Here is a 20,878-nt window from a genome sequence, read left to right as displayed (position 1 = left end):
AAGGTTGAGCACTTGCCTAAGATTGCGCAGAGAAAGGGGGGCGGTGGGATTTGAACCGGAGCTGTTGAGGCCAGGGCTGATCAGTGCATTGCCTCCAGAGTGCATGGGGGGTAGGGGCCACCAGTTACTGCTGGGATGAACCAGCTGCTTTCCCACGACATCGAATCTTCTCATTAGCCCCACGGTGTAAGCTTTCTTCTCCGTCTCCGACAGTGGGAACAAGCCTCACGTGGACTCAGTAATTTCCCTGGGGTCCCACAACTAGCGAAGGGCAGCCCCTAGCTCCACACCCAGGGCTGTCTGACTCTGAAGCCCGTACTCTTATTTTTCTTTTCATTTTTAATTAAACAAGGAGCACATGAATGCTTTCTTGTTGTAAACCATTTTCAAATACTGCAAACAAAAGCCTCCACCTCACATGATGTGGAGAACATACTAAATGCCACTGAATCGTACACATGAAAATGGTTAATTTTATCTTAGGCAAATGTCACCTTAATTTTTTTCAAAAGGCCCGTTCCTATGACTGATGGGACAGCAAAACGGTAGGGCCCCGGCAGAGGGGAGTTTTGTGATATCGATCCAATCACCCATGCAGTGGCCTTTTGACCTAGCGATTCTGTTTCTGGAAGTTTCTCTCACAGCTACACCTGCACAGGTGTGTGAAGACCTCTGCGCAGTGGTACTGATCACAGCCTTGTTTGTAATAGAAAGAAACTACAATACGTTCGTCCACGTTACAGAGAAAGGCTGCCGCCAGTGTCGCTATCAACCACAGAAGGACCCGTGGTCACACGGTCACCACGCCCAGGAGTGTAGCTTTCTGGTCTCTCCCATAGTTACACCTAGAGCTCTTTTTAAAAAAATTATTTTAATTCAATTAATTAACATATAGTGTATTATTGGTTTCAGAGGTACAGGTCGTCAGTCTTATAGAACACCGGGTGCTCACTACACCACATGCCCTCCTTAATGCCCATCCCCCAACACCCAGGGCTCTTCACAAATTCTACCCGCTTCCTGCACATCATTACCAAGCAGCTTCTTGTCACTAGGTGGCACGTCTTGGAGCTCTTTCCAGGTCAGCATAAAGGGGTCCACCTCATTGTGTCAAAGTGCTTCACAGCATCCCAAACAATGGCAATCTCATAGCTTACTGAGCGATTTCCCGATCGCCAGACATTCCGGTTGTTTCCAACGGCAGTGAACGCTCTTGTAGTGTGAGCATTTCTCTAGAACAGGTGCCTAGAAGTAGGCGTCAGGTCCCAGAGGAAGCGCACGCGGGATGCTCAGAGCTGCCCTCCACAACAAGGTCGTATCCGCTCGCGCTCACGGCAGCGTCAGGCCAGCCCTGCTCCCTCCCACCCCAGGTCAACACAGCCGCCACACTCTTTCAGGGAGGGTTAGAGACGGGCGGGCGGGAGCTCCTCCGCCAGCAAAGGGAAAAATCAGAGCCTCCGCCCGCCATTCACTTATATCAACACGATTTTGCAAATATAAGGCTATGTGATGAGAATGAGAATGGGCGCGTTTATTAAGTAACAAACAGCTGCCCTGCCCTTTTCCACCTGTTTCTGGGCAATAGAGAGGAAGTGGCTCCCCCGAGGTGTGCTCAATCTGATGAAAGCAGCAGCAACTCTGAGCAGGAATCCCCAAAATAGCCCTGCTGATGACTGCACAGTCTTACAAGGCGGCCGTGCAAGCCTTGGCCTCGGGCCCCAGCGCAGCTGCTCCCTGCCCGCTGACCTGGAGCAGCCACGGCGCCTCTCTGGGGCTCACTTTATGACTCGATAAAGAGCCTGCAATCTGGAGGCGGGCAAAAGGACAAGCACACATAACCTAGAATGGGCACCACGGGAATAATGCAGCGTGGAAAAGGCGGCTAGTTCAACCTCGACATGTATTTAAGTTTTTCTGTCCTGATCTGCTGACAGCATCCATCCTGGCTAACGGGACAGGGGGTGATACCTTTCTCCACTGAACAGTGCCAGGGCTGCTCAGAGGTAGAGGGAGCTCAGAGGCTTTGGTTTTTTGAGGCTACAGTGTGTTTAAAAAGAAAAAAAAAAAAAGACTTTTTGTAAATAACAGGAATACAAAAATTGTGCTAAATTTAAAATGTTTACATTAACCAGATTAATATTTTTAACATACAAAGTGTAAGGTAATGTGATTATGGTATTCAAAATGTAAATACAGACTTTATTTTAAAATCTTTTTTTGTAGTGCACTGCAGGAGTGTGGTCTGGTAATGAGCCATGAGCTTAAAGTTTATCATGAATGACTTCTTCCTCCAGTCCTGTAGCTCATTTAGAGAAAATGCCCCAGAGACTGAGGCCACTGTGAATGTGGGGACCTTGACAGGTCAGGATGGTCACAATGCCAATTCCCCCGTCGTCCCCCCACAAATGGCAGCAAATGTGCACCTCAAATCTTTTTTTGAAGATTTTTTTTAAAGATTTTATTCATCTATTTGACAGAGAGAACACGAGCAGGGGGAGCGGCAGAGGGAGAGGGAGAAGCAAGCTCCCGTTTTTAAAAGATTTTTTATGATTTATAAGTAATCTCTACAGCCAATGTGGGGCTCAAACCTACAATCCCAAGATCAAGAGTCACAATCTCCACTGACGGAGCCAGCCGGGCGTCCCGTGGGCCCCTCCAATCTAAGTGTCCCTTTCTGACCCTTTACATAAAAATAATAATAAAGAATAATAAAATCTCCCACGGTATAACACTATTCAAAAGTAAATTCTGGGTTGACCCACCCGTTTTCCTTGTTTCCATATAGAGCCGACTCCGAGCCGCACCTGATTTCAACCCTTCACACACTTCACTTTCACCTGGGGACCACTTTTCGCACCAAGAGTGACTGTGGGCTCCGAGGGGAGCAGAGTCACAGGCCCCGCTGACGCACAGCCGTGGGGACAGGCTGTCAAGCCAAAAGGGCTGTGATTCAGGTCTACACCCTAGCAAAAGTATAAATAATCCCGTGTTGTTGATGTTTGGTGTAACTTGGAAATAGCTGAAACAGTAGGTACGCAGTGCGTTCCCGCCAAGGCCCTGCCGGGCTTCTGTCAGCGTAACCGGGACCGAAATAGCTCTGCTGTGGCTGTCCCACGGGGCCGCCGACCGCAGAGCGCAGCTCACACCGAAACTTCGGGATCTCCTTCACCTGAGCTAGGCCTCCTCTGCCCATTCTCCTCTCAGGCAAGGTGCTCGTGTGCACACTGTCTCCGCCTCGTGCAGCGAAGCTCTCCGAGAGGAGGAACCACCGTCCCCTGCCGTGCCCGACACCAGCAGGCCGCCCGCGAGTGTTCGTGAACCAACAAAGCACGAGGAAGGCACACAGCTCAGTGTGAAAGCAAAGGAAATTCAGAAAGGAAAGAGTCGTCCATCGTCCCACAGATGTAACTAATTTAATGTTTGTGTATTCCCTTCCAGTTCTTGTGCTCACACACGTACGTCAGTGAAATCGCGTACGGTCTTCCTTATCCCGCGTTTTCACCAAGTAGTAAAGGACAGCGCCAGCTTCTCTAACGAACTACGTGCTGTTCTGTCCGACGGGCATACCACGGTCTACTTCGGCATTCCCAATTTACTTTTCGCACCGAATTCTTAATGAATTCGGAATCTAGCTTCCCGGCACGCAGTAAATCAGAGGCAACAAAATGCCAGATTAGAGAAATGAAGAATGACGTTGGGCAACTTTGGCACAGGATCTGGGACACAGTAAATATTCTTTGATGAAGAGATGGATGGCTGGATGGTCGGACGGACGGATGGATGGACAGACGGACGGATGGAGGAAAGATGAGCTAAATTGCAAAGTAAATATGAAAGTTAACAGCCGCAGAGAAGCGTGTAGGGTATTAGAGCCCAGGGCAGTGATGAGCACTCACAGTCATGGCATATGGACCGTAGTGGATCTTAGAAATAATCTTTGTACAGGCGAGGAAAGAGGTCCAAAGAGATGAATGAATTGTCTGAGATCCCATTGCAAGTTGATGGCAGAACAAGGACCTAACACCACACATTCTAATCGCTAGAGTTCAAGGGGTTTAAATATGGTGGACCTCAGCCTCCACCACACCCTCTGCTTACTACCCCCTCCACCTGCATACTGCCAGTGAAGAGGAGAGGCCTGGGCCAGGGTCACAGTAGGAGCGAAGGGCGCCTCCGGGAGCCAGGGACGCTGGATGCTAACTCTCGGGTAACTCGTGCCCTGCTGTCCTCAGGGACAAGTACAGATGCTCTCTGGAGAGAAGCATCTCTGATGTAGGTCCTCAGAATTCCAAACATCAGCCAAAAATGAGCGCACAACCACTAACCACCAAACACAAATGCAAACAAGCCCTGCTGAGTGAGAGTTATCAAGAGCAATGACCAGGCGGCCCCTGCCTGGCCTTTATCTAGAGCCACTTTCTCCAGCCAGGCTCCCTCCTGCCACATCCCATGCCAGCCAGCCTCCACATGTCACCATGGCTTTCTAGGAGCTTTTTCTACGACTTCATTCTCCCATAATTCCCTTCTATCTGTAACATAAAGTCCACACTCTTCAACATGGCACAAAAGGCCCTTCACAATGGAATTCCAATGTTCCTTTCCAGATTCATCTCCTCCCACCCCACACTCCTCACCCAACCAACCCCCTATTATCCTATGTTGGACAACACCCCTGAATATGTCATTTACTTTCTTGCCATCTTGCCTTTGCACATGCTGTTCCCTCCTCCTAGAATGTCCTTCCCTATCTTCTCCAGTGGCAAACCCCTAGCTAGTCCGTTTCTGAGGGCACCAGCATCAACATCACCTCCTCTGTGAAGCTCCTCAGACTTCCCCAAAGTTAGTCATTGCTACCTTTAAATTTGCTTTATAATATCCCTGATGGTCACAGAAGGCAGAAACCCTGTGGTAATAAATTCTTCAGCACTTGACTCACTGTGGTTATTCAGGATGTATTTATTGAGGCAATAGAGAATAAGTAAATAGCTTTGGAATCAGACACACCCAAGTTCCAATCCTATCTCTGTCATTTCCTAGCTTTAGGACCTAGGGAAGCTGCTTCATTTTTCAGAGCCGGGGCCTGAATGGAGAACGTAAATGTAAATAATAAATGTAAATAAATACAAATAATAAATGTAAATAAATAAATGCAAATAAATAATAAATGTAAAATGGAAATAAGAAATCCTCCCACCTAGGACAGAGTCCTTTTTCCCTTTCACTCCCGTGGCAGACATCACTAATCAATCCCTGCACTCCTCCCACGGAGTGCGGACCAGCGCTGGAATCTTCACTGTGGCCTCAGGCCAGTCCCTGTCCAATTTGCGGAACTGGTGCAGAGCACAGCACCTATTGTCGCTTTGGTCTTGGCGTAAAGGAAACACCACAGATAAAGTACTCACACATAGTAAAGTCTTTGTCCCAGAGAGACCCTCAATAAATAGTACCTATTGCTATTACCATGTTAAATACACAGATCCTTTGTAAGATACACTATGATGTCAGAGACTAACACATGGAGAAGGTGAGTCTTACCAACGGAGAAAACCCAGTGAGATTACTGGACGAATGAAGCTCAGGCGGTGATGCCGGGGGCCCCAGAAGGCTCTCTGGGGGGGGGGGTGCCCGCCCACTCTGGCCCTGCGCACGCGAGTGTGGGCAGAGAGCAGGATGTCCCGGGAGCGCGCAGGGTCCCAGCTGCCGTGCCTCTGGCCTGATACCTGCTCGGCCTGGAGCTGGGACGCGGGGAGAGAATGCTCTGCACCCAGCCCCAGCCCAGAAGTAGGGTGGTCCTGTCCCGGCCCACTGCTTCCTCTTTCTGTCAATTGTGGTAAAAATATATACAACACCGAATTTGCCATTTTGACCATTTTAAGCGTACGGTTCGGTGGCATCGATCAGTGCAATATGGTGCAACTCCCACGACTATCTGGCTCTGAAACTGCATCACCCCCGTACCCACTAAACAGAGGTCCCCGTTCCCTCCTGCTCCCGGCACCTGGAAGCCACCTTTCTCCTGCCTGTAGCTGCGGGCCTACCATCCTGTACCTCCTATCAGCGGAATCACACAGTATTTGTGCTTTAATGTCTGGCTGATTTCCCTCAGCAGGTCTCCAAGGCTCGTCCGCGTCTGTAGCGGCTGCCAGAGTTTCCTTCCTTCCTACAGCTGAGCAAGATCCCAGTGTATGGAGACACCACATTTTGCCCAACTTGGGTCGTTTCTGCCTCTCGGCTCTTGAGTGAAGGAGGCCGCTGTGCACGTGGGCGTACAGGGTACCTGTGCGGAGTATCCGCTTCCAGTTATCTGGGATACACACTTAGAGTGGAACTGCTAGGCCACAGGGTAATTCTGCTCTTAGCCTTTTGAGGAACTGAACACACTGCTTTTTAAAAATCCACATGGTACCGCCAGCTAAATGGTTTCAGAAGCAATTCGACATCGAAGAACACCAGTTCTTGGGGCAGTAAATGTCCAGAGCTTATCCCCCACCCTGTGAAGTCGGTGGCTTACGAGCATGGGCTTTCGAGACCGAAGACTCTAGCCCCTACCAGCTGTGCAACTCTGGGCAAGCTTCTCACATTTTCTGGGCCTGTTTCCTCGCGTGTAAAATGGGAGTCATTGTACCCATGCTGCAGGAATGCTGGAGGGGTAAATCGGCCGCTGCCGTCCATCCGGGTCGTTACCACTCTCATGGCTGCTTACGAAGAGCCGTCCTCACACCCATTGCTGGGACTGAGAAACAATGAACGTGTAAGGGTCTGAGATGGGGAGTGTTTGACGTTCACGAGCTCAATTAGTTTCAGGCTAAAAGCCATAAACTCTGCCAGTCTCAGGAGGTGGGGGGGAGGGGGTCTCTCTCAGAATCCAAGTTCTGTTTAAATCCAAAAAGGCCTCGAGAATCGGGCCGCTGTTACTTACAGGTGAGACAGGGAGGTCGCGTCTGTGAAGATGCCCTCTCGGAGGCTGGAGATGTCATTGCCATGCAGGGACCTGAGGAGAGAGGAGGCCGTTGGTGACTCCTCCAGGCACAGAGACTCAAGAACCGATGGAGGCATGTGTCATGCTTATCCATGGGTCTCTCCGTCAGTGCCAGAAGGGAGATGGCCACCGGCTCAGAGACCAGGCCCTGCTGGCCACTGGCAAGGGAGGGGGAGCCCCTCATAATCCAAGTAGACAGCCCTGCACCCCAGCCCTTTTGGGGGAATCGTTTTTGCCATCACATATTACCCAAAGCACCATTTCTGTTGACACAGGAAATGGAATGAGTGTGCGGCCCGGTGCCCTCCCTCCCTTGGCCAGCGAGCCTGAGGGCTAGGCTCCCCCTTGGTAAAAAGGTTACTATGGCAAGCCATAGGTTGATGGTAAAGAATGTCCCCGTGCCCCAGGCTGGGCTGCCGGAGGGTCCCACATGGAGCTTCAAGAGGGCTTCCTAACAGGCATGACAGTGGGCTTTGATCACAGGGCAAAAATCTTCCTGTGGGAATTCTTAGAAAAGGTTCACAAATCCCTTGCGAACATTCTCCACCTGAACCGGAAACTCACATGCAAACAAGGGGCTACCTTATGTTGGATGCCACCCCCCACACACACAGCTCCCCCAAACACAACATGGGGCGGACAGCAACCCCCCATTTCTCAGAGTTTCCCATTCGTTCTTCAGCCTCCGTGAGGGGCTTGAACGAGCACAGATGGGCCTCGCATCTTGGGACACTACTGGCCCTGCTGGGGCCACAGAAGTGGAGACAGTTGTGCCCACCACGTGGGCCGTGGGGCCCTCCGTGGGCTGGATTTTCACGGAGGAATGAAGAGCAGGGAGACTTACAGCAGGCGCAGGGAGCGCAGCCCCTGGAAGGCCAGCGGAGGGATGCACTGGAGGGCGTTGTAGCTGAGGATGCTGTGGGAGGAGAGGGAGGGCGAGGGAGGAGAGACCAGGACAGGGAGGGGCCGGCGCCAAGTTAGCGACCGGCCCCCGCCGGCTGGCTCAGCAGCAAAATGAGGGACGCCTGAGCATGGAAGGGGGTAAGGGCTGAGCCCTGGACTAGTAAGTCCTGTGACCCAGCTGTGTCCCCCAACCCTTTTATGCCTCCGTCAGTTCCCCCAGATGCAGAGTAGGGACAAAACCAATGACAACTTGATAGGGCTTTTGTGCAGCTAAGGGGAGATGGCCCAGGTGAAACCCTCAGCTTCCCTGTGAAGTTGCCCCTGACCAGGCCCTGCCTCACTCCCGGAGCAGACAGGTGGGCCCGGACCACCTAATGATGTGCCATGAAGAAGCTATGACAGTGTTGGGAAGGCTCTGTGACCGCGCCCCCCCCTCCCCCACCCCTGTCATAAAGATGGGTACTGAGGCCCTGTAGGGTGACAGAACTTCCCCAGGGTGCTGTAATTAAGTCCCTAAGCTGGGTTTTTAAGTCAGCTTCTCAGTTTCCTGGGTCCACAGGCTACACCATTCTCCCTCAAGGCTTCCAAATAAACGGATCCATCAAGGGCAGAAAGGGAGGTTGAGAATAAAGGAAATGATACTCATAAAAGCCCCAAATGTACATCCGAGGACTGACGGACACACAGCCATAGAGTGGGAGACCACTGCTCACTGACCAGGGCAAGGAACGACCCGTGCAGTGACAGGGAGGAATTTCAGAGTAACTATGCTGGCTGAAAGAAGCCAAAGAAAACAGAGTATTGCTGGAGGATTCCATTTATGTAAAACTCTGGGCGGCGCGAACGCATCCATAGAAAGCCGACGGCTGGCGGCCTGGGCCGGCAGTGCCAGGGTGGGGGTGGGGGGCGGAAGATGGGCTGTCACAGGGCGCAAGAGACTTCTGGGGGTGTTGGAAGCGGTCGCCATGTTGATTGTGGTGATGGGTCCATGGATGGGAACATAAGTCAGGATGTAGCCAATTGTGGGCTCTAAGTACGCACAGCTGAGTGTATATTAACCACACCTCAATTAAGCGGTTTCTAAAACAATGAGAGCCGGGAGATGCTCCTGTCCCAGGAGCGGGCTCTGTGTCCCCTTGCAGTGGCCAGAATCACTGAGGCCAGGCTGCCCAGCCCCAGCACTGTGGACTGTTCTCTGCTGGGTACTTAGCAGCAACCCTGGCCAGCGGCTCCTCCTGCCCTCCCCTAGCCGTGATCCCCAAAACCGCTTCCGACATGATCAAATGTCCCCTAGAGGGCGGAATCACCCCAGTTGATGGCAGCTTCACACACAGGCCCAGGAAGACTCTGAAATGGGACCCAGTGGGTGAGTAGACCCAGCGGGCAAATAAGCACAGGTGGGGAACCGAGAACCAGCATTTCATGGCCTTGGGCCCACATTCTGCTCCTGGAGCGGGGAGGTTCTGGCGGTCATGACCCAGTCCTTTTTTCTGGGTCTCAGCTCTACTGTTTTGTGGGTATTGGACCACAGTAGAATCCAAGGGAAAGTTCTTCAGTTCTTGGCACATTATCTATAAAGTGAGGTGTTGAGAAGGTAAGCGCGATACCCCTCTTAAGCCGCAGGCCAATAGAAGGGATGCTTGCGATACTTTCCAACCAATTGCTGGGAATGTAATTAAAGCAATCATTAAAATAGCTCAGACTATGGGCATGAAAACGTTCAAAGGTCGCTGTATACAACAGTCCAAACTGGAAACAACCCAACTATCCAGCAATAGTAAAATGAATAAGGAAAATATGGCAAGTCTTACAAAGGAATACTATACAGTAGTAAAAATGAACAGACCACAGCTTCCCACATGAGTGGATCTCACAAACACAATGGCAAATAAAAGAAGCCAGATAACAAAAAAAAATATTCTGTATGATTCGATTAATATAAGGTTCAAAAATGGGGAAAGTGAAATATGCTTGTATAGAAGAGCGTATGTAGATGGCAATACTATAAAGAAAATCAAAGAGTGATCACCATAAAAGTCAGGCTAGGCACTGCCTGGAGATGGGAGGAAGGGGGAATGATCAGGAAGGGATGGGGCGACTTTTGGGGTGCCGTGTTCTATTTTTTTGCCTTAGGTATTCACACATGGGCCAGATTTATAACTATTTGTCAAATGGTACATTTATTTTTTTTTGCATTTTTCTGTATAAATTTTTCTGTATATTTTACAATTTAAAAATTGGGTTTTTTCTTTTCAGCCGGCAGGCCCTGGCACGCCCCCTGGTGGTGATACTGCGAGTGACCAACGGGGCTTGGGGAAAGCCTCAGTGGCCAGAGCGTGTGTGCCCTCCCGCCCCTGGACTCACAGAGTGGTCAGCTGGCTCATGTTGGTGAAGGAGGAATTGCTCAGGGAACTGATCTTGTTGTTGCTCAAGTCCCTGGAAAAGACGAAAGCATCATTGTTTAGAAAGAAAGAACCCCACCCTGCTCTCCCCTCCTCCACGCTGCCCGTGGCCCTCCCTCAGGCAGCTGGGGGGCAAGAGGGGGGCAGCAGAGAGGGGCATTTGGTGCACGATTAGCTACAGCGCCCTGCTCTGCTCCCCGAACTCCCACTACATCCCCGGGGCTGCCTGTCTCCATTTCCTGACCCCCACCCCAGTCTTCTGCCCCCTTCCACCCTGGAAATGCTCCCACTGAGGAGATGGGCTGCCTCCGAACTACCAGACCTCCTGGGCTCTGTGCTTTCTCCTCTTGCTACCACTTAGCTAGCTCCTTCCTAGCCCTCCCACAATCCAACGGGGGAGACAGTAACCACCATTGTTCAAATGAAGGCACAAGGTCTCTGAGTGATGAAGCACACCCAGGGTCACAGCTGATACCCCTCTTCTCAACCCTCTTGCCTCCCCGTCATTCCTTCCTCAGACCCCTGACTGGCTTCCCATACTCTGCCCCGCCTCCTTGGCCGGACCTTCTCAGTCTCTTGGTGAAGCTTCTTTCCAAGCCAGCCCTACCTTGCCAACCCTCTCCCTGTTGTCCGTTCTGGGAGCCTGGGGGACACTCCAGGCTTCCCTCCCACCACAGGCAACAGTGCCCTTCTCTGCGGGCCCAGCAGCCCTGGCTTATGAACTCCTCTCCAGAGACACTCCAAGAACAGTCCACGTCTTGTGCTTCTCCCCCCACCCACCCAGTCCACAGCCCCACAGCCAACCCAGAAACTGTGGCCCCACCACCTCCTCCCTCTCAGCCTCCACCTCCACCCTTTCTGCTCACTCAAGCCATCTCTCCCAGCTTCTGGCTCAGGTTCGACCTCATCTCTCACCTGCAGCTTTGCCCCTTTCGATCCACACGGGCGGGCACCACCACCATCTTTCTAAGACACAAATCTGACTAAGTCACTTCCCGGCCAAATCCCGCAATGGCTCCCATTTGCCTAAAAAATGAGCGCAGACACCGGCTAGGTGCTCTGGGCTCTGGCGCACCTCCCCCTCACCTCCTCCCGACGCCTGGCGTGGATTTGCTCCTTCCTGAAATTCTCTTGCCCCTGTTCCCTCCGCCCACTGGTGAGTTTGCCTCTGCCCCAGTCCGCCACACAGAGTCCATCACCCCCGGCTTCCAGCCACACCCCTAATGTGCGTTTCCCTCTGTCGGAACACTCATCAGTCCCATGACTTTATGTGCCCCAAGTCTCTCTCTTGCCCCCCCCCACCACCTTCGGGGGAGGGGCCATGACTTAGGGGCCTTCATGTCTCCTCACTTCGTGCAGCTCTTGGCTCAGGAAATATTTGTAACATGAAACCATACGCCCTGCCTTCAACTTCTCTTGGTGAGCATTCCTCTAACATTGTTCTTGGACACACTGAGGTTCTTCACTGACACTCAGCACTCTGGGTGGCCCCTCCTGGTGATGGGCAAGGACTGGCCCCACACCAGTCCTCTCTCCCTCCTCTTCTCCCAGGTGTATCCAAGCCACCGGCCCAGCGGCTCCAAACAGACCGGAGAAAAGCTGTCTACGTCGTTGCTACTCTATCACCAGCCACCGAGTCACTGCCCTCCATCCCCTCCCCACATGGGAATAGTCCAAACACATCTGCTAGGTCTTTAGCAAAGACAGATACCCCGGAGCTTCCCGATTCTGGAAGCCAGTGCTACTCAGAGTAGCCAGCCCCTGAACTGAACGTCCCACAACCAGGAACTTCTGCCAAAGTCCAAATCACTTACGACACTAAACACACAATGTAGTTTAGCTCACAGCTTTGTCATAGTAACACTTTCTCAGTGAGGGAAGCAAGACATTGATTTGCATCTGGTGCAAGTTTCTTGTCTAATTGTGGACCCATTACAAACAGTTCTCTAGTGACCACTGGTCCGTAGACCACACCTGAGGAGGACTGCTCCAAGCCCAACTAAGAGGGAATGTTATCTGGACTTCTGGGGAGAATCTGGCCCATGAGCAGACCAAAACAACTGAAGTGAGGTGTTAATTAGGCTGCGAGGTTAAGAGGAACTGAAGTTATTCGGAGGCTTATCTCATATACTTTCATGGGGTGCAAAGCGTCAAGGGTGGAAATAAAGAAAAAGATGTTAGCCTAAAGAAAAATTTAAGTCACAGACGTGTATTTGTAGCTGCCATATTTCATGTTTGGTTTGGGGGCCATGGTTGGACTGAGTTTTCCATCAGTCTCTTCAGCTCTGGCTCCTTCCTTTGGCAGGATGACCCTCATTGACAATCATTCTCAGCCCAGAGGGAGGCTTGGGGTGACGCGCTGGGCAGAAGAGGACAGGGTCCGACCCAAGGGAGCCTGGAACATGCCATTCCCATGCATGACCACTAGGTGGCAACACAGCTCTATGCACGGACATTCGGGAGGGAATGGGCAAAATTCAAAACGGAATCAGCCAGAAGTGGGGTGGTAGGGAATTCCAGGAAAGCTAGAGCCAGTTGGTTAGATACCAGGGGGGCCCCCTCGCCTCTGAGGCAGGCCTGGGATCCTCAAGAGGCCTGGATACTCACACAAGCTGCAGGTACTTGAAGGTGGACAGCTGTCCTGGAACCAGTGTGAACTGGTTCCCGTCCAAGTAGCTACAGGAGAGGACACAACAGTTAGCTGGCGCTGGGAAGCCTCCCCTGTAGCCCAGCCCTCCAGCTCCTCCCCTCTCCTCTCCTCCATGCAGGCCACACAATTGGCCCAGAATCGCTAACTTGGGGAGAAAATAGGCAATTTCTTAAGCATTTGGGTAGGTGCCAGCCAAAGAACTTGGTAAAAGCACTGGGACACAAAGCCTCCCTTGGCTTCCTTCCTGCCCCTGCCTCACCCGCTCAGCCTCCTCCCTGTTGGCAGGCACCCCCAGGGCTCACTCCTGGGCTTCTCGCCCTCCCCTCTCTACCCTGCGGTTTTCCTGACCAGACAGGCCCGATCTGCACATTAGTCCCTCCCAGGCCCACCTGCCCAGACCTTCGCCAGCTAGCAGGGCCCCCTCTCCACCCACTGGCAAGGTGCGTGAGGCTGGTCCCATGGAAGCCCCAGACCCAGACTGGCCCAAACCTGAGCTCGGGGCTTTTCCACGCAAACTGGCTTCCTCTGACTCCATCAGCATCACACCCATGTCCTAACCACCCAGGCTCAGGACCCTGATGGTGATTCTCCTACTCACTCAACAGCTCCCCAGGGCCGCTGACTCTCCCGCCTACCAGTCGCTGCTCATTTGCTGTGTTCCAGACTCACATCTCCCCTGACTGCACACCGTCACCCACGCCTAGACTCCTGCAGCCGCCTCTGTCTGTTCCTCCATCTTGGCCTCCCTTCTGGGACCCACTACATACACCGCCACCCAAGTTGTCCTCAAAGCCAAGCCCACCAGAAATCCTTCTAATGCTTCCGAAGCTTCCCCATGTCTACAGGGTGGTGTTTGGCATTCAAGATGCTGTGAAGGTCACCTACCTGCCCCCAGCCATCCTTGCTAAGCAGTGACCCAAGGACGAGGAGCTGAAACCCCAGCTGGCCTCCCTGCCCAGGACCCCCAGCAACTACAGCCCTCTTGATGGCTCGTCCCCACCCTCCAAAGATCCAGAGCAGCAAAATCAGGGTCTTACTTGCTCTGACCCAACAATGGTCATACAAAGTGACTTCCCACCCATTGCATGTGACCCTCTCAACCACTCTTGTTAATACACCTCAGTGGCCCCATTTGACAGCCGGGAAAACAAAGGCTTAGAGCAATCGAGTGATCTTCCCAGCCTCTGAACTTCAGCAACCTTGGTCAAAGAAGGCGGGCTGTCCCACCTGTCCCATTATGCTCAGGGTTATGAGGCACCAAGGAAAACGGTCACTAACAGGATGACAGGAAACTGGGCAAGGGACAGGGTGGTGGGTCACAGGACAAGGAGGACAACGGTGGTTGATATGCTTGTGAGGAGATAGGCGCCTTGCTGGTAATGAAAGAAATGCAAATGAGAACCTCACTTCCCCACAGGGAAAGAAAAGCACAGCTACGGAGGCCTGGAGGGACCAGTCCCAGGGGACAGGAGGAGTCAGGGACTGACCACAAACTTATCTGGGGGTGTCTGTTGAAGAAGCCAGCTCTCCGTCTCTGTCTGTCGCACGCACTGACATCCACACCCCCACATAAGCTCAGATACCACATCCAAATCAACGAAGGTTCTAGCACCACGACGCCCAGTGTTGATGGGGGGGCAGGGGTAGTGGCAGGAGGAAGGCCATTTCCACACCCGGCCAGTATGGGTACAAAGACAATGACTTTTCTGGAAGGCCATCATGCAAAAGGCAGCAAGAGTCCTAACAACGCATCGCTCTTTGACGAGCAGCTTCACTGACGGGATAGTCACCTCAGCACTATTTATCATCATAATTCAATTTAGTAAAAAATTTGGAAACAATCCAACAAAGGGGTATTTGTTATACAGATCATAGTAGATTCATGGGGTGGAATAGTAGGCAACCAGCAAAAATAAACTTCTGGGGACGCCTGGGATTGGTCCTGGCTCAGGTCATGATCCCAGGGTCCTGGGATCGAGTCCTGCACCGGGCTCCCTGCTCAGCAGGGAGCCTGCTTCTCCCTCTGCCTGCCGCTCCCCCTGCTTGTGTTCTCTCACTTTCTGACAAATAAGTCAAATCTTAAAAAAAAAAAAAAACCACCACTTCTGTGAGAGCTGTCATGAGAGAAGGGGACGCTCAGGAGGTGATGTGAAGTGGAAAACGTCCGTCACTTCTTATTTTAAAAGCAGGCATCAGCCGAGAGTGAGAAAGCACTCAGTGGGTGACTCATGCCATCAGGTGACTACAGAGGCGTGTCAAGCAGAAGCTCAAAGCCTTCTTGGAACCAGTGTTTTCTGCAACGCCCTAACTCCAAGCCCTAGTCAGCTACTCTCTGCTCGAGGTGACCTGTCCCCCTGATGCCAGGCCTGGGGCTACTTACAGTTCGGTGACATTCTTGGGGATGCCCTTGGGCAGGACCTGGAGATGTTTGTTGCTGCATCGGACCACGGTGTCCAGGCAGGCACATTCCTGGGGGCACTGGGGGCGGGGCAGGCAGCCCCCCTCCTCCTGGCCTGGGGAGGAAGACCCAAAGCCACGTCAGTGAGGGAACAGGCCTCCTTAGGGCCTCTTGCAGTCAGGGCCCCGCCCCACGGTGCCTCAGAAGACTTTCTCTGACACTCTCTCAGGCACCAGTAAGTCCCTGCTTGGCTGCACCCCTTCGTCACCAGGAACAAAGCCCCTTGGACCTGTTTTCAGGTTAAGATGGGTCGTGGGTCAATCTCTTCTGCCTCGGATCCGAGGTGGACGTAGGCATGGCACAGAAGGAGGACGGCAGCCGCATCATTTCTAGTACGTGCCAGATGCTGTATCGAACATCCCCCTTTAATGCTAAAGGAAAGGGGGCCACTAGCACCGCTAGAATGCAGCACCATGAGGACAGAGACTGGTCTCTTTCTGCTTCTTTGCTCCCAGAAGGAGCCCAGCCCCTAGAAAAGAGCCTGCACACAGGAGCCCTCAAAATAGATCGGCTGAACGAATAAAGGAAGGGATGTGTACTTTACTGAGGTCTGGAGAGGTCACGTAACCTGCTCAGCTCAGAAGGCTGGTCAGAGGCAACGCGGGGTCTATACCTGCGTCCAGCTGACAGAATCAGCTCCTATCACACCTCCATCACGGATTCACTCATGCATTCAGTAAATATTGTTGAGAGGCTCTGTCTGCCTTCCTCTCTTCCTTTCTGAGTGGGTGCAGGAGTAATAAGGACACCAGGGTCAGAGTGGCCGAGGGCACTGGGAAGCAGGTGACCATGACCATCCGGGAGGCTGGCTGCGGGAGGCACCCTGCAATACGGATGAACTCCCTGAATCCTCAGAACAGCTCTCTGGCGGATGGGCTACCAGCCCAATTTAGAGATGAGGCAACTAAGGGCAGAGTGGTTCAGTAACGTGCCCAGGCCCCCAGCCTGGGAAAGGTGGCACAGGCCTGGAACTGAAGCCGGCTACCCCCGGAGCCTCCCTCTCGACCGCTCCGGTCTACGGCCTCCTGGCAGCAACAGCTCAAAACATCACATCCTTTCACCTCGAGGAAGTTCTCCTAAGGGGGTAAGTTGAAGACAGTTGTCTACCAGGATGTTCCTGGCAGCATGAGGCATAAGAGCAGAACTCTGGAAGTGTCTAAATGCCAAGAGGCAGGCTGATTAAATCCATTACAATACTCTCCAGGCAATGACAAGCATGTTGAAAACGTCCACATGGGTGGTACTGCGAGATCCTGTACGCGTCACACGTGTGTGCACACGCGCACACACACACACACACCAGACTTCAGGAAGGTCACAAAGTGGAATAGCGACAGGAGTCATTCAGGGCCGGGAAGCAGGAGCAGGGGACACACTGGTGATTGTTTTACTCTTCTGGATTGACCACTGTGGCTTGTTAAGGAAATGATGCCTCACTTTGTAATAAAAATAAAAAGAGGTGGCGCCTGGATGGCTCAATTGGTTAAGTGTCTGCCTTTGGCCCAGGTCATGATCCCAGGGTCCTGGGATCGAACCCCGCATCGGGCTCTCTGCTCAGCGGGGAGTCTGCTTCTCCCTCTGCTCCTTCCTGTCTGCTCATGATCTCTTTCTCTTTCTCAAATAAACAAATAAAAATCTTTAAAAAAAAAAGAAAAAGAAACTGTTTCTTGGGGAAATAATAGTGTTTTTATTTTATTTTATTTTATTTTATTTTATTTTAAAGATTTTATTTATTTATTTGACAGAGAGACAGCCAGTGAGAGAGGGAACACAAGCAGGGGGAGTGGGAGAGGAAGAAGCAGGCTCCCAGCGGAGGAGCCCGATGTGGGACTCGATCCCGGAATGCCGGGATCACGCCCTGAGCCGAAGGCAGACGCTAAACGACTGCGCTACCCAGGCGCCCAATAGTGTTTTTAAATATACTTAATGGCATAAGAAAATGCCCAAAATATGTGGTTAGGTTTAAACAGAAACAGAATTTTTGGGTTGGGGGGATGGGTAAAATAGGCGATGGGGAATTAAGGAGGGCACTTATCGTGATGAGCACTGGGTGATGGATGGAAGGGTTGAATTACTAGATTGTACACCTAAAACTAAAGTAATACTGTATGTTAACTCTCCTGGAATTTAAAATTAAGTTAAATTTTTAAAAAAAGAAACAATTTTTTTCAAAGACCAGCAAGTCATTATTATATAAAATGATATAAAAATATATTAGTATGGAATTTTTTAAAAATAGGACATAAAATTGCTCTAGAAAAATCCATTGATTTCGTTTAGAAAAATACCCTGACCATCTTTCTGGGTGTGAAAGTTGAAGCTCCTCACTCAGGACCACCCTCATCGGGCCTGGATGGACCAGTCTGGAAGCAGCTGTAGGGAGGGCTAGAGGAGGCAGGCCCAGCAGGCTGGAAGCGGAAGGTAGCGGCAGGGCTCAACAGCAGGGACAGCCGGGTGGGGCTGCAACCTTGCTCTGTCACCATGGGTAAAAGTCTGCCTCCAACAGCTGTCCTGTGCACGCGGAGCTCTGCGGGGAAGTCAGGGGACGGGGCTACATTCTGCACGTGCAGGGGAAGAAGGGCGGGGCCTCAGGAAAGAGACTGGGAATCGCATGAAGCAGACCTGAGTGTGAAAAGTGACCGGTTTCCCACAGGGAGGATAGGGGCCTGGGAAGGTCCCGCTGCCCCTTGTAAGCCTGGAGCCCTGGGCATGGCCAGGAGGCAGGTCCCTCCCTGCGTTAGGCACACTTATAGAAAAAAATACGCTAACATGTGAACTGTGGTGTTTTTCTAAGGGATGGAATAATAGGTAACGTTTCCTTCTTTTATCCAGACTTTCCCATTTTTTAAACAATAAGCATGTTATTGTTCTTAAAACTGCACGAAGCCGCCGCCAGGCAGGGGCAGGTGCAGGACGAAGAGGGGGTCTCCCTGCTCCCCGCCCCACCCCAGGACCAGGGCCTCCCCCTCCCCACGGGAGCCCTCCTCTCCAGGGCTGAGCAGCCCGCCTCGCCCCTCCTGCCCCGGGGCCCAGGCTCACCTTCCTCACACCTGAAGTCGGGGAAGGCCACGTCCTGCAGGGGGATCTGCCGCAGGAAGTCTGGGTTCTGGCACCGCGGGTTCCCGGTCACGATCTTCCTCCGCCGCAGCCAGTCGCCCAGCCAGGCCAGTTGACAGTTGCAGTTGAAAGGATTGGCCAGAAGGTTTCTGGAAGAGGCAGCCACGTGACCACCAACACACCCTGCCAGGCGAGGTTTCCCCGCAAAGCCCTGTCGTGCCGCCACATCCCGGCAACGCGGCCACCCGGCACGCCTTCCCAGACAGCCGGCAGTTATGAAGACGTGGCATCCTGACACAGTGGGACCCCACGGGCCACGAGGCCCTGACACCCCCCGGTGAGTCTTTCTAAGTAACGACCCTAGGAGGGCGGGTGGCCGCTGGGGTGCGGGTGCCGAGCCAGAGCCGCAGGCCCGCCCGCCCCCCCAGCCCGGACTTACAGCGTGGAGAGGGCCTGGAGGGTGTCGAAGGCCCCGGGGGAGATGGTGGCGATCTGGTTGTCGTAGAGCGAGAGCAGGCGGACGTTGCGCAGGCCCGTGAAGCTGTCGTTGTGGATGCAGCTAATGCGGTTGTTCCGCAGCATCCTGGGGGGCGGGAGGGGGGCAGCCCGTGCTGTGGCCTGCGGCCCCCACAAATTCTCCTCTTGAGGCAGTGAGCCGAGGTTGAGGGCCACAGCACCCAGACTCCACGCACCCATGCTCTCAAGACCCTCCCCCCAGACGCTCTCCTGTCCATCCTGCCACCACCTTCACTCCCTGGGTGTCCAGGGCACCCCCAGGCCATGCTCCACATCAACCCCCAGGGACACCTGCTTAAAACCGATACCCAGTCGTGTTCCTGTCCAGCCTGAAGCTCCAGGGGCCCCCAAACTCCCCACAGAATAATGTTTCCCATCTTTAACGTGACCTGCGGGAGCCTGTCTCACAGCCCCGGACCAGCACCTGACCACCTCCCTAGAGAGCGACACACTCTTGATTCCTCTGGCCTGCAGGCACGCTGTCCAGGCCCGCATCAACACGCCGTTCCCTGGCTGTGGTTTCCTTCTACAGTGACCCCTTTCCTCATTTGTATCTGCGCAAGTCTCTGTTCACCCTCAAAAACCTGGCTCAATTCCCTTCCCCAACTAAAAACAAAACCCGGCTTGACAAAGAATAGGCAATTCACAAAAGAAATTAAAATGGCTTATGAAAGTTGATTTAAAAATGTTTAAACTTACGAATGATCAAGGACACAGAAGCATATTGAATCTTTGTCTGACAAATTGCAAAATAACTAAAAATATAATAATAATGCCCAGGGTCGGTGTGGGTGAATGGGCACTTTCACACTCCGGCCGGCAGGACAGTGACTCGGGGCCTCCTGGAAGTGAGAGGCACCAAAGGCCCTAGAGGACCCTTCGTGCTCTCATCCAGCCAGGCTTTTAGGAATGTATCAAAAGGGAAGAATCCTGGAGGGGCACAGCATTTCACAATAAAGATATCAATCACAGCATTGCTTATAACAAAAATTAAAATAGCCCAGATTCCCAGTAATTCTGTAATATGTAGTCCTTCAAAATGATGTTGTAAAAGCAACTTTAATGATACGTACAGGTGCTCCCACTGTGGTTAAGGACAAAGCCGGTCACTAAATAAAAGAGATCCTCGGATTCCATTCTGAAATACCTACATGTAAGCATGCCGTGTGTGGGTGTGCGTGTGCGTAATGCCAGTTCCATGTGGATGCACAAGACTGGAAAGTGGCCGACACCCACAGTAACAGCGGCCATTCGCGTATGGTGGCGGGGTTCTGGCATTTCTTCTCCTGTGCCTGCACTGTGGCTCACGTGCGCCCCTGGCTCTGCCCCAGCACCGGCCCTGCCCCTCTCCTCCGTCCCCCTCCAAGCCTTCCTCACAGGGAACCCAAGTGCTGAAGAGCCCACGACACCCTCATTCAAGGAATACCTGGCCAGGGTGAGGAAGAACGGGGCAGCCCTATATGCTCAGCCTGGGAAAACAGCCACACTAGAGTCACATGTGACAAAAGCAAGTGGCAAAGCACAGTACAAAGAGAATCCCCTTTTTGTAAAACAAACGAACAGAAAAACACAAGAACCCCACAGGGAATCCCTTCATATATTCATTTCCTTTACACAAATCCCGTGGTATGCGCTCGGAAACAGCTCGATAGCCTACAGCAGGGCGGGGATTGAACCCCAGCCACGTGGCGTCTGGAGCTGTGCTCCCAGAGAGGTNGCCGTTAGCCACGTGTAGCTGCTGAGATTCAAATTAATTACGATCAAATGAAATTCAGAGTTTTGTGTCTCAGTAGCACTAGCCACACGTCAAGGGTGCCAGAGCCACGCCTGGCTCCTGACTAGGCAGTGCGCACACGGGACACTCCTGTCACCGCAGGAAGTCCGGCCGGACAGCGCGGTCTGTTGCACACGCT

At 52.5% G+C, this 20,878-nt stretch overlaps 1 protein-coding gene across 1 annotated transcript in view; it reads right to left on the bottom strand.

The window, feature by feature from the left end:
• Window positions 1–20,878, bottom strand: part of SLIT1 (slit guidance ligand 1) — a 163,068-nt gene that overhangs the window by 15,323 nt on the left and 126,867 nt on the right. The window contains 7 exon segments of the mRNA XM_040624555.1: window positions 6,920–6,991; window positions 7,824–7,895; window positions 10,247–10,318; window positions 12,892–12,960; window positions 15,315–15,447; window positions 18,432–18,598; window positions 18,889–19,032. Coding sequence (XP_040480489.1) covers window positions 6,920–6,991; window positions 7,824–7,895; window positions 10,247–10,318; window positions 12,892–12,960; window positions 15,315–15,447; window positions 18,432–18,598; window positions 18,889–19,032 — 729 coding nt within the window.

This window comes from Ursus maritimus, unplaced genomic scaffold, assembly GCF_017311325.1.
Source record: "Ursus maritimus isolate PB19 unplaced genomic scaffold, ASM1731132v1 scaffold_7, whole genome shotgun sequence".
In the NCBI taxonomy this organism is placed as follows: domain Eukaryota; kingdom Metazoa; phylum Chordata; class Mammalia; order Carnivora; family Ursidae; genus Ursus; species Ursus maritimus.
This window is presented reverse-complemented; position numbering and strand designations above follow the sequence as displayed.